Source organism: Oncorhynchus masou, chromosome 31 (assembly GCF_036934945.1).
Source record: "Oncorhynchus masou masou isolate Uvic2021 chromosome 31, UVic_Omas_1.1, whole genome shotgun sequence".
Lineage (NCBI taxonomy): Eukaryota > Metazoa > Chordata > Actinopteri > Salmoniformes > Salmonidae > Oncorhynchus > Oncorhynchus masou.
Genome location: NC_088242.1, coordinates 39,723,730 through 39,739,512, shown reverse-complemented (window position 1 = coordinate 39,739,512; position 15,783 = coordinate 39,723,730). Strand labels below are relative to the sequence as shown.

General features: G+C 41.8%; 1 protein-coding gene across 1 annotated transcript in view; it reads right to left on the bottom strand.

Moving 5' to 3' along the window:
• Nucleotides 1-4,996: 4,996 nt before the first annotated feature.
• nrap (nebulin-related anchoring protein) overlaps nucleotides 4,997-15,783 on the bottom strand; it is a 115,481-nt gene continuing 104,694 nt past the window's right edge. Inside the window, exons 39-41 of the mRNA XM_064950953.1 lie at nucleotides 12,219-12,530; nucleotides 10,391-10,549; nucleotides 4,997-7,853 (exon numbers count right to left, since the gene is read on the bottom strand). Coding sequence (XP_064807025.1) covers nucleotides 7,563-7,853; nucleotides 10,391-10,549; nucleotides 12,219-12,530 — 762 coding nt within the window. The 3' untranslated portion in view covers nucleotides 4,997-7,562. The remainder of the gene's footprint in view (nucleotides 7,854-10,390; nucleotides 10,550-12,218; nucleotides 12,531-15,783) is intronic.

The window sequence follows — 15,783 nt, the reverse complement described above, 5'->3', positions numbered from 1 at the left end:
AAAAAATAAGAAAACATGTTTGGTGTTCGCCAAAAGGCAGGTGGGAGACTCCCCAAGCATATGGAAGAAGGTACTCTGGTCACGTGAGGCTAAAATTGAGCTTTTTGGCCATCAAGGAAAATGTTATGTCTGGTGCAAACCCAACACCTCCATCACCCCGAGAACACCATCCTTTGCATAAATTGCCTACATTACTACAAATATTAATAGCTAATTATGGAAAATAAGAAACAGGATTTTAAAAATATATTTTTTTTTTTCATGGCTTTATAGTATAATACAAATTGAGGTGAGGGCGATGGAAATGCATTTGGCAGTTGATCTGCCTCTGTTCTGTGGGTGGCACTGTGTGCTCTTTTCGAAAGATGTAAAATGGCAACTTTTACATTACCGTGTAGTTTACCGATAAAATGGTCTGACAGGGATGTGGACATGCTCGGTATACAAATCCCGAAGGAAAGAAATTCTCACTCCAATACATTTTTATAGAAAGTTAGCAAAAATAGTTAAGATCTTGCTACCATGGAAAGGAAAATACCTGTTTATTTGTGGAAAATCAACCTGATTTAACTCTTTAGTCATATCACAGTTTACCTGTTTATTTGTGTATGGTTTTGCCTACAACGAGTGATCTGCCTTTTAAACTATATGAACAAGCCAGACAAAATTAAAAGGGCCTATTTATTTATCGAATATGAATTCGGGGGGAAGAAATTATTAAATTAAAGCATTAGACCTCTCACTAGAGGCATCAGTCATACACAAGTTCTACTTAAATACGAAATGGTTCTCTAGTAAATTAGTAAGAATGTCTCACCCCATGTTCAAGAATGGCCTTTTTCCCATTATTCAGATTACAACTGTTCACTTTCGGTTATTTGAAAAGGAAATAATCTCCAAAATATCGTTATTTTTTAAACAAGCCTTAGAAAGTTGGTTGCAATTTCAGTTTAATCCACCTGAAAAGACAGAACAAATAATACAACAAATAGTTGTTAAACTCAAAAATACTAAATGATTAAAAAAAAGTTTTTTTCTATAACATTAAAAAAAAAAAAGGTATACCTTTTGTGAATTACATCATAAATAGTACTGGTGGAGTTATGTCACACATGCAGCTAACACAGACATATGGAAATGTCTGCTCTATCCAAAATTACAACCAACTAATTGCAGCATTACCAAAAAAATGGAAGAGGCAAGTAGAAGGGGAAAAAGTAAGGAACTTGCATGTCGGCCCTGTATTAAAGAACATAAATGGTGAAAGAAAAGTGTGATAAATAAAAACATATACCAATTTTATTTATGGACCAAAAAATTGACAGTTGTGCCATATAAATAGCTAAACAGTTGGGAAGAGATTTTCGATGTACCGATTCAATGGCGCATGGTTTATGAATTAACACGCAAAACAACGCCGGATTCAGAACTTAGATTATTTTCATATAAATTATTATACAAAATTCTTGCATGTTATATATATGGGGGATACAATCTTCCCAGCTCTATCAGTTGGCTTTTCATAGCCAATCATTCAGAGTATCTCTACCACTCCTGCTGTCTCTAGAGAGTTTAAAACAGCAGGTCTGGGACAGGTAGCACGTCCTTGCAGGTCTGGGACAGGTAGCAAGTCCTATGGAACCCTGAACAAGTCAGGGTTCCATAGCTGCAAGCAGAACAGCTGAAACTGGAGCAGCAGCAGGGCCAAGTGGACTGGGAACAGCAAGGCCAGGTAGTCCTGAGGCATGGTCCTAGGGCTCAGGTCCTCTGAGAGAGAGAGAAAGAAAGAAAGAGAAAAAGAGAATTATAGAGGGCATACTTAAATTCACACAGGACACCGGATAAGACAGGATAAATACTCCAGATATAACAGACTGAACCTAGCCCCCCGACACAAACTATTGCAGCATAAATACTGGAGGCTGAGACAGGAAGAGTCGGGAGACACTGTGGCCCCATCCAATGCCCAGCTACGAATACTGGAAACATAACTGTGCATTTCATGCTGGTCAGATGTTCATGTTAGAATAATGGTTAAGTGGCTAAAGTTTTCTTATGGGAAAAGCTAACAGCTACTGTGCTTAAACCTTTATAAGTTTGGACCCATAGCATTTACTCCCAGTCCAGCTTTAAGTTCTTACCAGTGCATTGTCACAAAGCTGATCCTGCCACACAAAGAAAACACAGTATATCAAATACCAACTCAGTATATCAATTTATCAGTGAGCATCATCAAGAAAAGCACCAGACCTAATGATAAAACAGCAAGGCAGAATTTTGAGCTAGAATTGTGCCCACAAGAAATATGCAAAAAAAGTATGAATATTCACTTAAGGTCAATTAAAGTGAAAATGTTAATAATGCATTAACGCACAACGTTGTCACACCCTGATCTGTTTCATCTGTCTTTGTGATTGTCTCCACCCCCTCCAGGTGTCTCTTATTTTCCCTGGTGTATTTATCCCTGTGTTTCCTGTTTCTCTGTGCCAGTTTGTCTTGTATGTTCAAGTCAACCAGTGTGTTTTTCCCATGCGCCTGCTTTTCTATTCTCTTTTACTCGTCCTCCCGGTTTTGACCTTTGCCTGTTTTTCTGGACTCCATTCCCGCCTGCCTGACCATTCTGCCTGCCTTGACCCTGAACGTGCCTGCCATTCTGTACCACTGGAACTGAACTGGTTTTGACCTTTTGCCTGTCCACAACCATCCTCTTGCCTACCCCTTTTGGATTGTTAATAAACATCTTGGACTCTAACCATCTGCCTCCTGTGTCTGCATCTGGGTCTTGCCTTGTGCCCTTAGAGTACGAACCAGACCTGGACCAGCTCTGCCACGCTGTCTTCCTGCAGGGAGCCGCCATTGGGAGGCATGAGGAGCTACTTCAGGACCTTCTGGAAGGCCTTCGTTAGCTGATGGAACGCCATGACCATGGGTTTAGCCTTCCACCTCTGAGAACCCCCAACCACTCAGAAACTTTTTCCCTGTGAGTGGTGAGTCTGTACAGCCTACCCTGGCACACCGAGAACCCCGCTTACCACCTCTGGAGCGATACTCTGGGAATCCTGGTACCTGCCGGGGTTTTCTTTCTCAATGCCCCCTTATATTTGAGATACAGCCATCTTCGTTTCCTTCGGACTGATCTAAGATAGCATATATTATTACGCTAATGTCGGGAAGGGCGCTATCCTGGGCGTTGGCTGTTTGGGAGCAACAATCCACCGTTTGTCGTCATCTCAAGGACTTTATGTCAGAGGTGAGAAAGGTTTTCAATGCTCCAGTATCCAGTGCCTGGAATCCGGAATCCCTTTTTGATACCTTCCTTCACGGACTATCTGAGGAGATAAAGTATGAGCTAGCTGCTCGGGCATTGCCTGTGGAACTCGATTCCCTCATCGACATCACCTTTTAAAATTGATGAGCAGCTAAGGGAACGCAGGAGTGAGAAGAGGTCTGTCCTGGATCCCACTAGTTCATCCGCAGTTGCTCGCTCACCTTCGAAGGAATCCAGAAGTGAATCCATCGAGAATCATGAGCGACGGGTGAGTCAGATACTCCGGAACCTATGCAACTGGGCAGAGCTAGATTATCGCCTAAGGAACGTTCACTTAGGCTGAGTTCCAACAGATGTCTGTACTGTGGGACTGCAGGACATTATATAGCCACCTGCCCAGTTAGGAGACCTATCTCTATAGTAGGCACAGGTACTCTGGTGAGCCAGACTGGGAATCTTCTTAATCCCATTAACCGTACTCCCTCCTTTGTTATACTGCTGTGGGGAGATCAGTCTAAATCTCTTCGGGTGCTCATTGACTCTTGGGCAGATGAGAGTTTTATGGATGCTACTCTAGTTTCTGAATTAGGTATTCCCACTCAACTTCTCTCTGTTCCCATGGACGCTAGAGCACTGGACGGACGCTCCATTGGAAGAGTTACCCACAGCACTGTGCCTGTTAATCTACGGGTTTCAGGAAATCACAGTGAGGCAATACAACTGCTTCTCATTGAGTTTCCCCATGTTCCAGTTGTTTTGGGATTTTCTTGGCTTAAGAAACACAACCCTGTTATCAATTGGACCACAAGTTCAATCCTGGGTTGGAGTCCGTTTTGCCATTCCCAATGCCTCAAAGCAGCGCAGCCTTCCCAGAGACGGCCTCCTCAGGGTTTATGCGTGCAAAGCAAGACTCCGCGGCAAGCTCCATCTGGCCTCCGACAGTTACTTCCTGTCCCTCAATGCCCCTGGTCCCATATTTCTCATAATTTTTGTTACTTGGCTTCTTCCGTCAGATGGCAACACCACCATTCTGACAGTCGTGGACAGATCCTCCAAGGCCGCCCATTTCATCCCTCTTCCTAAATTACCTTCAGCCAAGGAGACGGCCCAGCTTATGGTGCAGCACGTCTTTCGTATCCATGGACTCCCGGTTGACTTTGTCTCGGATCCGGGGTCCCTGTTCTCGTCCCAATTCTGGAAGGCGTTCTGCACTCTTATTGGGTTGTCAGCCAGCCTGTCCTCTGGGTTTCATCCCCAATCTAACGGCCAGTCGGAGCGAGCCAATCAAGATATGGAGACGGCGCTCCGGTGTCTTGTTGCCAGTAACTCCACCACCTGGAGTCAGCAACTGGTCTGGGTGGAATATGCCAGGAACACTCTCCCCTGCTCTGGTCTCTTCAACTCCGTGTTTTACTCTGATCATTGAGATTAGCTAGCAGCATGCAGTAGCACTACGATAAATCAGTTTGATCATTTCACTGGTCTCTTCTACTCCGTGTTTTACTCTGATCATTGCGATTGCTACTGCCTGCTGCTAGCTACTACGATAAATCAGTTTAACATCAACAAGTGGAGCGAGGGTAGGAAAAAAGGTTACAAGCAAAAAAACACATTTTCTCAAAGCACTTTCTACATATTTCCTTCTCCCTCTCCTTTTACACTTTACTTGATTTGAAGGGTAAAAAAAATAAGGGTTTCATGACATTTTTTTTTAAATGTAACCTTTATTTAATTAGGCAAGTCAGTTAAGAACAAATTCTTATTTACAATGACGGCCTACACCGGCCAAACCCGGACGACGCTGGGCCAATCGTGCGGCGTCCTATGGGGCTCTCAATCACGGCCGGTTGTAATACAGCCTGGATTTGAACCAGGATGTCTGTAGTGACGCTGCTCCACTTAGGAGCCCAATATTCATAAGCCATACACAACACATCAACATGCTGTACAAAATAACTATTTTATTGCATTTCATGAATGCAAGTCGACATAGGATCATTATTGTGACATACAGAACCTTCAGAAAGTATCCACAACCCTTTACTTTCCCACATTTTGTTGTATTACAGCCTGAATTTACAATGGATTACATGTAGATGTTGTGTCATTGGCTTACACTCAATACACCATAATGTCAAAGTGGAATTATGTTTTTAGAAATGTTTACAAATTAATTTAAAATTAAATGTTGAAATGTCTTGTCAATAAGCCTTGTCAATAACCCCTTTGTTATGGGAAGCCTAAATACATTCAGGAGTAAAAATGTGCTTAAGTCACATATACTAAATACAAATATAAACGCAACATGCAACAATCTCAAATGAGTAAATTCAAATAAATGAATTAGGCCCTAATCTATGGATTTCACATGAATTGGAATAGAGATGGTCACAGATACCTTAAAAAAAGCATGCCAATTGCACGCACCCTCAAAACATTTGTGGTGAAGTGTGACAAAACTGCACATTTTACAGTGGTCTTTTATTGTCCCCAGCACCTGTGTATGATCATGCTGTTTATTCAGCTTCTTGATATGTCACACCTGTCAGTTGGATGGATTATCTTGGCAAAGGAGAAATGGTCACCAACAGGGATGTAAACACATTTGTGCACAACATTTGAGAGAAATAACCTTTTTTTTGCGTATGCATATTCCTAAGATCTTTTATTTCAGCTCATGAAACATGGGACTAACACTTTACAGCACATACACAAGTACACTTTTATTAATTACACTTTGGATGGTGTATCAATACACCCAGTCACGACAAAAATACAGGTGTCCTTCCTAACTTGCTGGAGAGGAAGGATACCGCTCAGGGATTTCACTGAGGCCAGTGGTGACTGTTCCTGACAGTTACTGAGTTTAATGGGTGGATCAACATTGTAGTTACACCACCACAATATTAACCTAAACGACAGACTGAAAACAAAGAAGCCTGTAAAGAATACAAATATTCCAAAACATGCAATAAGGCAAAAGTAAAACTGAAATAAATGTGGCAAAGAAATTAACTTTATGTCCTGAATACAAAGCGTTATCCTTGGGTCAAATCCAACACAACATCATTGAGTACCACTCTTCCCATTTTCAAGTATGGTGGTGGCTGCATCATGATATGGTTAACTTTGTTATCAGCAAGGACTAGGAATTTTTGGGGGATAACCCCCCCCCTCCCCCGAATACAACTAAGCATACGCAGATCCTAGAGGAAAACCTGGTTCTCTCTGCTTTCCAACAGACACTGGCAGGCAAATTCACCTTTCAGCAGGACAATAACATAAAACACAAAACCAAAATACACTGGAGTTGCTTACCAAGACGACATTGAATGATTCTAAGTGGCCTGGTTACAGTTTTGACTTAAATCTGCTTGAAAATCTATGGCAAGGACTTAAAAATGCCTGTCTAGCAATGATCAACAACCAACTTGACAGAATTTTATAAATAATAAATGTGCAAATATTGTACGATCCAGGTATGCAAAGCTCTTAGAGACTTACCTAGAAAGACTTGTGGCTGTAATCGCTGCCAAAGATCCTTCTAACAAGGATTGATTCAGGGGTGTAAATACTTATGCAAATGAGATATTTCTGTATTTCATTTTCAATACATTTGCAAACATTTCTAAAAACATGTTTTCACTTTGTCATTATGGGGTATTGTGTGTAGATGGGTAAGGAAAAAAATTGATTTAATACATTTTGAATTCGGGGTGTAACGCAACAAAATGTGGAGGGGTATGAAGTCAAGGGGTATGAATACTTTCTGAAGGCACTGTAACAAAAATATAAACTTGTCATTGTTAAAATAAATTATGACATTCTCATATACTTTCTTATGAATGTTGTGTATGGGTTATGAATGTGTAATGAGGTAATCTTCAACATAAACCACTTAAAGCACTTTTCAATTCCCTTCCTGATTCTACATGCACAGTTCCCTCTAATTGTAACTTGGGGTAGACATTGCTCTTAATAGATCTAGGATCAGGTAACCCAACTCCAATCCCTTACTTCATCCATCAGGTGAATTAAAAAGGACCAGACCCTATATCAGTTAGAAGCAACTTCCACCTACCACCTAGGGCAGGGGTGTCAAACTCATTCCATGGAGGGCCAAGTGTCTGCTGGTTTAAGACCTAGACAACCAGATGAGGTGAGTTCCTTACCAATTAGTGACCTTAATTCATCAATCAAGTACAAGGGAGGAGTGAAAACGCACAGACACTCGGCCCCCTCCATGGAATAAGTGTGATACATGCCCTAAGGCAACACCTTCTCACAACATTGTCTAAGCATTTTCTATGGCCGATGCCTCACTCGTTGTGGACATCTTGACTGTGTTCTCAATGGCCGAGACAGAGGTGGATGCCATCATTGACTCTATGGCTGAGTTGGAAGACATCATTAACTTCTTGACGCTGCTATCCATGGAGGAGGAATTGGACTTCTTCACCGTTTGGATGGTCTTCTTCCTCTTGACGTGGAGGATCTCCATTGCGTCTAGATTGACTCCCGACTGCTGGAACTCTTTGCTGGTCTCAACAGGTTCTGACACCTGCTGCTGCTCCTCCATCTGCTGCTGGTGGATGAAGAGAGAGATTGGACATATTTACACCTTCCATATTAGTTTTGTGAATAACCAGACTCCTTGCAGATATAAATGTGTTAGATCTGTCATTCTCATTGATAAGTGGAGATCAAATCCTAAAATCTAATTGTATGTCATATGCTTCGTAAACAACAGGTAGATCTGTGAACCTTCCCAACAATGAAGAGAAGGAAAAAAGGAGAAATAATAGAATAATAATAATAATAACAAAAAGGAATCAATTCCCCAAGAGTACTGATAACGTGGCTATATACACAGGGCACCACTACGGAGTCCATGTGCAGAGAGCTTGGGGGTAGAAGCTGTTCATGGTCCTGTTGGTTCCAGACTTGGTGCATCAGTACCGCTTCCTGTGCATTTGCAGAGAGAACAGTCTGACTTGGGTAGCTGGAGTCTTTGACAATATTTTCTGCCTTCCACTGAAACAGGATACACCTGAACTCAGTTTCAAGTCTCATAGCAAAGAGTCTGAATACTTATGTAATTAAGTTATCAGTTTTTGATACATTTGCAAAAATGTATAAACCTGTTTTCACATTGTCATTATGGGATATTGTATGTAGATTGATTCCATATTGCAATAGCATTTTCATTTTTAACAATTGGTGTTGCACGAGCAGGATTCACCTTTGAGAGAGACTTGGTGGGAAGGAGAATCGGTAGTGGAGGTGAACAGACTAAAATAAAAAAAGGTAAGCTAATTTCTTACCAATACCACCTGGGCCATCTACCCGTTCTGTATCTGTAGGAGAGTGAAGTTTCAATTTGTTTATGTGATTGTTGGTGAGAGGGGTACCCTGAAATAGAGGCCGGTCATCATAAGAATGCAGACTATTGGTAGTAGTTTTGAATTTGGGGGAAGGACTGTGACATATCCGGAATGTCTAGCACAGATCTATAAAAGGTCTCCAGGTGGGGGCCTACGTGCTCCGGCATTAAGGTCGGGTTGTATCATCGTATGGTCTGAGGTGGGATTTCAGTATACAGAGTCTCACCAGAACGTTGTTCGGAGGGTCGTTCAACGCAGACGGGTCATATTAGGTGATCGATTCGGGTGCGTCCCTATCAGAGAATAGACGTGCAGTTGTGCCATGTTGGGAATACTGGAGTGGAGACATGTATTTAATATAGGTGAAAACAATGACTGTGTGCTGGCTTTCATGGGCAAGAGCTGTATTTCATGAAAGTATACACAGGTGAATGTATACACTGTTCAAAAGTTTGGGGTTACTTTCTTTCTTTTTGAAAGAAAAGCACATTTTGTTGTCCATTAAAATAACATCACATTGATCAGAAATACAGTGTAGACATTGTTAATGTTATAAATGACTATTGTAGCTGGAAACAGCTGTTTTTAATGGAATAGCTACATAGGCGCACAGAGGCCCATTATCAACAACCATCACTCCTGTGTTCCAATGGCACGTTGTGTTAGCTAATCCAAGTTTATAATTTTAAAAGGCTAATTGGTCATTAGAAAACCATTTTGCAATTATGTTTGCACAGCTGAAAACTGTTGTCCTGATTAAAGAAGCAATAAAATTGGCCTTCTTTAAACTAGTTGAGTATCTTTTACATCAGCATTTGTGAGTTACAGGCTTACAAAATGGCCAGAAACAAATAACTTTCTTCTGAAACTCGTCAGTCTATTCTTGTTCTGAGAAATTGCCAAGAAACTGAAGATCTCAACGCTGTGTACTACTCCCTTCACAGAATAGCGCAAACTGGCTCTAACCAGAATAGAAAGAGGAGTGGGAGGCCCCGGTGCACAATTGAGCAATATCTTGTTCTGAGAAATTGCCAAGAAACTGAAGATCTCAAAGGCTGTGTACTACTCCCTTCACAGAATAGCGCAAACTGGCTCTAACCAGAATAGAAAGAGGAGTGGGAGGCCCCGGTGCACAATTGAGCAATATCTTGTTCTGAGAAATTGCCAAGAAACTGAAGATCTCAACGCTGTGTACTACTCCCTTCACAGAATAGCGCAAACTGGCTCTAACCAGAATAGAAAGAGGAGTGGGAGGCCCCGGTGCACAATTGAGCAATATCTTGTTCTGAGAAATTGCCAAGAAACTGAAGATCTCAAAGGCTGTGTACTACTCCCTTCACAGAATAGCGCAAACTGGCTCTAACCAGAATAGAAAGAGGAGTGGGAGGCCCCGGTGCACAATTGAGCAATAGGACAAGTACTTTAGTGTCTAGTTTGAGAAACAGATGCCTCAACTGGCAGCTTCATTAAATAGTACCCACAAAACACCAGTCTCAACGTCAACAGTGAAGAGGCAACTCCGGGATGCTGGCCTTCTAGGCAGAGTTGCAAAGAAAAAGCCATATCTCAGACTGGCCAATAAAAATAAAAGATTAAGATGGGCAGAAGAACACAAGACACTGGACAGAGGAATTTGAAACTTCTCTTGAGCTTTTTCTCAATTCCTAATTACAAAGAGGTTGCAATAACATTTTTTTAAACAATATACATAAAAGCATGCTGTATTTTGCTATCTCACCATCATCATCATGTGTTGGTACTGGGCAATGGCCTCCTCAGTGCTCACACTCTCCGTCAGGCCCAGTTCTGCAGCCCGCCGGGCCATCTCCACCTTATGGGAGCCAGGGGGGGTCCAGCCCACACCCCTGATCCAGTTCAGATCTGACTTGTAGTTCACCTGCAACAGATCGCGTCGATATTAAGAAGGGGGGGGTACATATCTTGTACCAGTCAAAAGGGTTTTTCTTGAATTTGACCATTTTCTACATTGTAGAATAATAGTGAAGACATCGAAACTATGAACTAACTCATATGAAATCATGTAGTAACCAAAAAAAAGTGTTCAACAAATCTAAATATATTTTACATTTTAGATTCTTCTAAGTTGCCACCCTTTGCCTTGATGACAGCTGTGCACACTCTTGGCATTCCCTCAACCAGCTTCATGAGGTAGTCACCTAGAATGCATTTCAAGTAATAGGTGTGCCTTCTTAAAAAGTTAATTTGTGGAATTTCTTTCCTTCTTAATGCGTTTGAGCCAATCAGTTCTGTTGTGACAAGGTAGGGGTGGTATACAGAAGATACCCCTATTTGGTAAAAGACCAAGTCCATATTATGGCAAGAACAGCTCAAATAAGCAAAGAGAAATGACAGTCCATCATTACTTTAAACATGAAGGTCAGTCAATCCGGAAATTTCAAGATCTTTGAAAGTTTCTTCAAGTGCAGTCGCAAAACCATCAAGCGCTATGATGAAACTGGTTCTCATGAGGACCGCCACAGGAAAGGAAGACCCAGAGTTACCTCTGCTGTAGAGGATATGTTCATTAGAGTTAACCGCACCTCAGATTGCAGCCCAAATAAATGCTTAACAGAGTTCAAGTAACAGACACATCTCAACATCAACTGTCCAGAGGAGACTGCATGAATCAGGCATTCATGGTCGAATTACAGCAAATAAACCAGTACTAAAGGACACCACTAAGAAGAAGAGACTTGCTTGGGCCAAGAAACACGAGCAGTGGACATTAGACCAGTGGAAATCTGTTCTTTGGTTTGATGAGTCCAAATATGAGATTTTTGGTTCCAACCGTTGTGTCTTATGAGACACAGTAGGCGAACGGATGATCTCTGCATGTGTGATTCCCACTGTGAAGCATGGAGGAGGTGGTGTGAAGGTGTGGGTGTGCTTTGCTGGTGACACTGTCTGTGATTTATTTACAATTCAAGGCACATTTAACCAGCATGGCTACCACAGCATTCTGCAGCGGTACACCATCCCATATGGTTTGCACTTAGTGAAACTATCATGTGTTTTTCAACATGACAATGACCCAACACAAATCCAGGCTGTGTAAGGGCTATTTGACCAAGAAGGAGAGTGACGGAGTGCTGCATCAGATGACCTGGCCTCCACAATCACCCGAGCTCAACCCAATTGAGATGGTTTGGGATGAGTTGGACCGCAGAGTGAAGGAAAAGCAGCCAACAAGAACTCAGCATATGTGGGAACTCCTTCAAGACTGTTGGGAAAGCATTCCAGGTGAAGCTGGTTGAGAGAATACCAAGAGTGTGCAAAGCTGTCATCAAGGCAAAGGGTGGCTACTTTGAAGAATCTAACATTAAAATATATTTTGATTTGTTGAACACTTTTTTGGTTACTACATGATTGATTCCATGTGTTATTTCATAGTTTTGATGTCTTCACTATTATATTATTCTCTGCACTGGAATCCCAGTAAATTGAGTACACCTTAAACTCTAAACCTTTTCTACAATTTACAATGGGTACACACCCCCCCACAGACACACAAACACATTCATGCACGAGCACACACACACACTCACGTCACTCTGCAGCTTGTAGGCCTGCTTGGCGTGTTGGACGTTGAGCTGCTGGGGGTCAAAGGTGTAGTCATGGAGCCTCTGGTGGTAGGTCTGGTTGCTGGCTAGAGCTTGGCTCTTCTTGGCCTGCTGGAACACAGGCTGGTTGGCATGCATCTTGAACTGGGAGCGCGTCTCTTGAGCCTGCCTCTTGTACCCCAGGCAGCTCTGGAGCTTGCTGGCTGCCAGGGAGTGCACCATCTTTGGGTCATCTTCAACACTGAGCAGCCCCACCTGCTGACCCTTCTCCTTCACAAAGGCTTCCTTGTAGCGGAACTGAGGGTGCAAAGACAGGACCATTTTAGAGAATCGCCCAATTCCACTTGGCTCTACACTTGGCTCTCATGATCCTTACCGGTCTATTGTTTCAGCCCATCAACTGATGTGGAAAACAGTAAGCCGGTTTTTAATTTCCAAAAAGTCACAGAAGATGAGGTCTTATCTGCACTATCTGTTATAGACTCGAAGAAATCATTAGGCGCTGACAATCTGGATCCATATTTACTCAACTGCGGGGCACCTATAATTGCTAGTGCAGTGACGCATATCTTCAATCATACATTAGTCGTAGGAAAAGTTCCTAAATATTGGAAAACAGCTTTTGTTTTACCACTCCTCAAGGGAGGTGATGGTAGTGAATTGGATTATTATCGGCCCATCTCTAAGCTCTCCTGTTTGGCTAAATTTTAGAGTCATTGGTGCTACAACGACTACAATAATTTTTAACTGTTAAAAATACTCTTTCTAGCAATCAATCTGGCTTCAGACCTAAACACAGTACCACTATGGCCACTGTACGTGTTGTAAATTATATTACAAATGCCCTAGATAATACAAAGTACTGTGCCGCCTTGTTCATAGATTTGTCTAAAGCTTTTGACACTGTAGACCATGTGATCATTTTGGGTAAGCTGTCATCAATAGGACTGGGATCGGATGCCTGTTGTTGGTTTCATGACTATCTAAAGGATAAAAGTCGGGCTGTTAGAGTCGATGACATCCAGTCGGAGCCATTGGAGTTGGTTAAAGGGGTCCTCCAAGGTTCTATACTTGGTCCATTACTGTTCACTCTCCACATAAACAATAATGGTGACGAGGTAAGAACGTGTAAAATTCAAGTCGCAAGTTTACATACGTTTAGGTTGGAGTCATTAAAACTCCACAACTTTCTTGTTAACAAACTATAGTTTTGGCAAGTTTGTTAGGACATCTACTTTGTGCATGACACAAGTCATTTTTTCCAAAAATTGTTTATAGACAGATTTCTTCACGTATAATTCACTGTATCACCATTCCAGTGGGTCAGAAGTTTACATACACTAAGTTGACTGTGCCTTTAAACAGCTTGGGAAAATGACGGAAAATGATGTCATGGCTTTAGAAGCTTCTGATAGGCTAATTGACATAATTTGAGTTAATTGGAGGTGTACTTGTGGATGCATGTCAAGGCCTGCCTTCAAACTCAGTGCCTCTTTGCATTACATCATGGGAAAAATCAAAAGAAATCAGCAAAGACATCAATAAAATTTGAAGTCTGGTTCATCCTTGGGAGCAATTTCCAAACGCCTGAAGGTACCACGTTCATCTGTACAAACAATAGTACGCAAGTATAAACACCATAGGTCCACGCAGCTGTCATACCGCTCAGGAAGGAGACGCGATCTGTCTCCTAAAGATGAACGTACTTTGGTGCGAAAAGTGAAAATCAATCCAGAACAACAGCAAAGGACCTTGTGAGGATGCTTGAGGAAACCGGTGAAAAGTATCAATATCCACAGTAAAACAAGTCCTATATCAACATAACCTGAAAGGCCGTTCAGCAAGGAAGAAGCCACTGCTCCAAAACCGCCATAAAAAAACAGACTACGGTTTGCAACTGCACATGGGGACAAATCATACTTTTTGTAGAAATGTCCTCTGGTCTGAAGAAACAAAAATAGAACTGTTTGGCCATAATGACCATCGTTATGTTTGGAGGAAAAGGGGGGAGGTTTACAAGCCGAAGAACACCATCCCAACCGTGAAGCACGGGGGTGGCAGCATCATGTTGTGGGGGTGCTTTGCTGCAGGAGGCACTGGTGCACTTCACAAAATAGATGGCGTTATGAGGAATGAAAATTATGTGGATATATTGAAGCAACATCTCAAGACAGCCAGGAATCTAAAGCTTGGTTGCAAATGGGCCTTCCAAATAGACAATGACCCCAAACATACTTCCAAAGCTGTGGCAAAATGGCTTAAGGACAACAAAGTATTGGAGTGGCCATTACAAAGCCCTGACCTCAATCCCATAGAAAATATGTGGGCAGAACTGAAAAAGCATGTGCAAGCAAGGAGGACTACAAACCTGACTCAGTTACTCCAGCTCTGTCGGGAGGAATGGGCCAAAATTCTCCCAACTTATTGTGGGAAGTTTATTGTCGGGACTAGGCTACAGTACTAAGAGCATAACATTTTCACACCCTAATTGCAGTCTAACCAATACCCAAACTGAGATTCAGTGAGAAAAAAAATCTCATTGATTTATCAAGACCAGTCCCCATACTTGTTTCAGAGCAGCGCAGCAGAGATCACTTGCTAATATTCAGTCAACACATATATCTTAAGAATATCATGGAATACAATTGAACATTTTAGTTTCTCATAGAATAAAAACCTTTGGTAAGTAAGTAGTAAGTAATACTGACGAGTTAGTAATAAAATAATTAGTGTATTTTTCCGGGTGTGAGCGTGCAGGACAGAAGAATAGCAATTCTTACCTATTGTTCTATATTCAATTACCTTCTTCATCATTTGATTAATTGAAATAAAAATGTTGTAGTTGTTCAGAATTATCCGTTTCTATTTGTTTCACGTTGCCCATTCATTGTCAGTTAGACACATTAGCACCTTGGGACCCAAAAGCATAACCAGTGCTCTAACTCCCCCTTGGGCTGGTCTGGAGCAATGAAGCAGTGTGCCAGGGTACCGTACTAAAACACAAATTACCTATTTAATGAATTATTAAGTCCCGCAGTATAATCTCAAAACTTTTAGTTGAGCAACCACTGTATCTCAGCTGTTTAGCTAGCTTTCAGTCTCATTGACCACCAAATGTTGCTAATGCTAGCTCGCCACTTAAAAAAACTTGTTTTCTAGCTAGCTAAGTTAGCCATGTTATTAATACAACTGTCTGTTGTCAACATCAGGATACGATTTGAGAGTTCAGTGCCTAGTCACACCACAAACATAATTTTACCAAATTGCCGTGAAGCAATTGTAATGACAGTCCACCACAACATATGCGAGAGTTTCCTGATTAGCAAGGGGTAGTCTGTGTTTATTTTCAATGTGTGTTGAAAACACATTTGAGATCATTGTGAGGGCCTTTCGCCAGTGGTTAGAAGGTGAAATTGGGCTTCCTGGGAAAATGTTGTCCAAGGTTGCAACAGTAACCAAGAGGGGCGGGGCTTAGCAAAGGGTAAATTGCCACTGCCTGTTGCACACAACAAGCTTCCATTCCTGCTGTCACAAGGGGATATACGGCTGA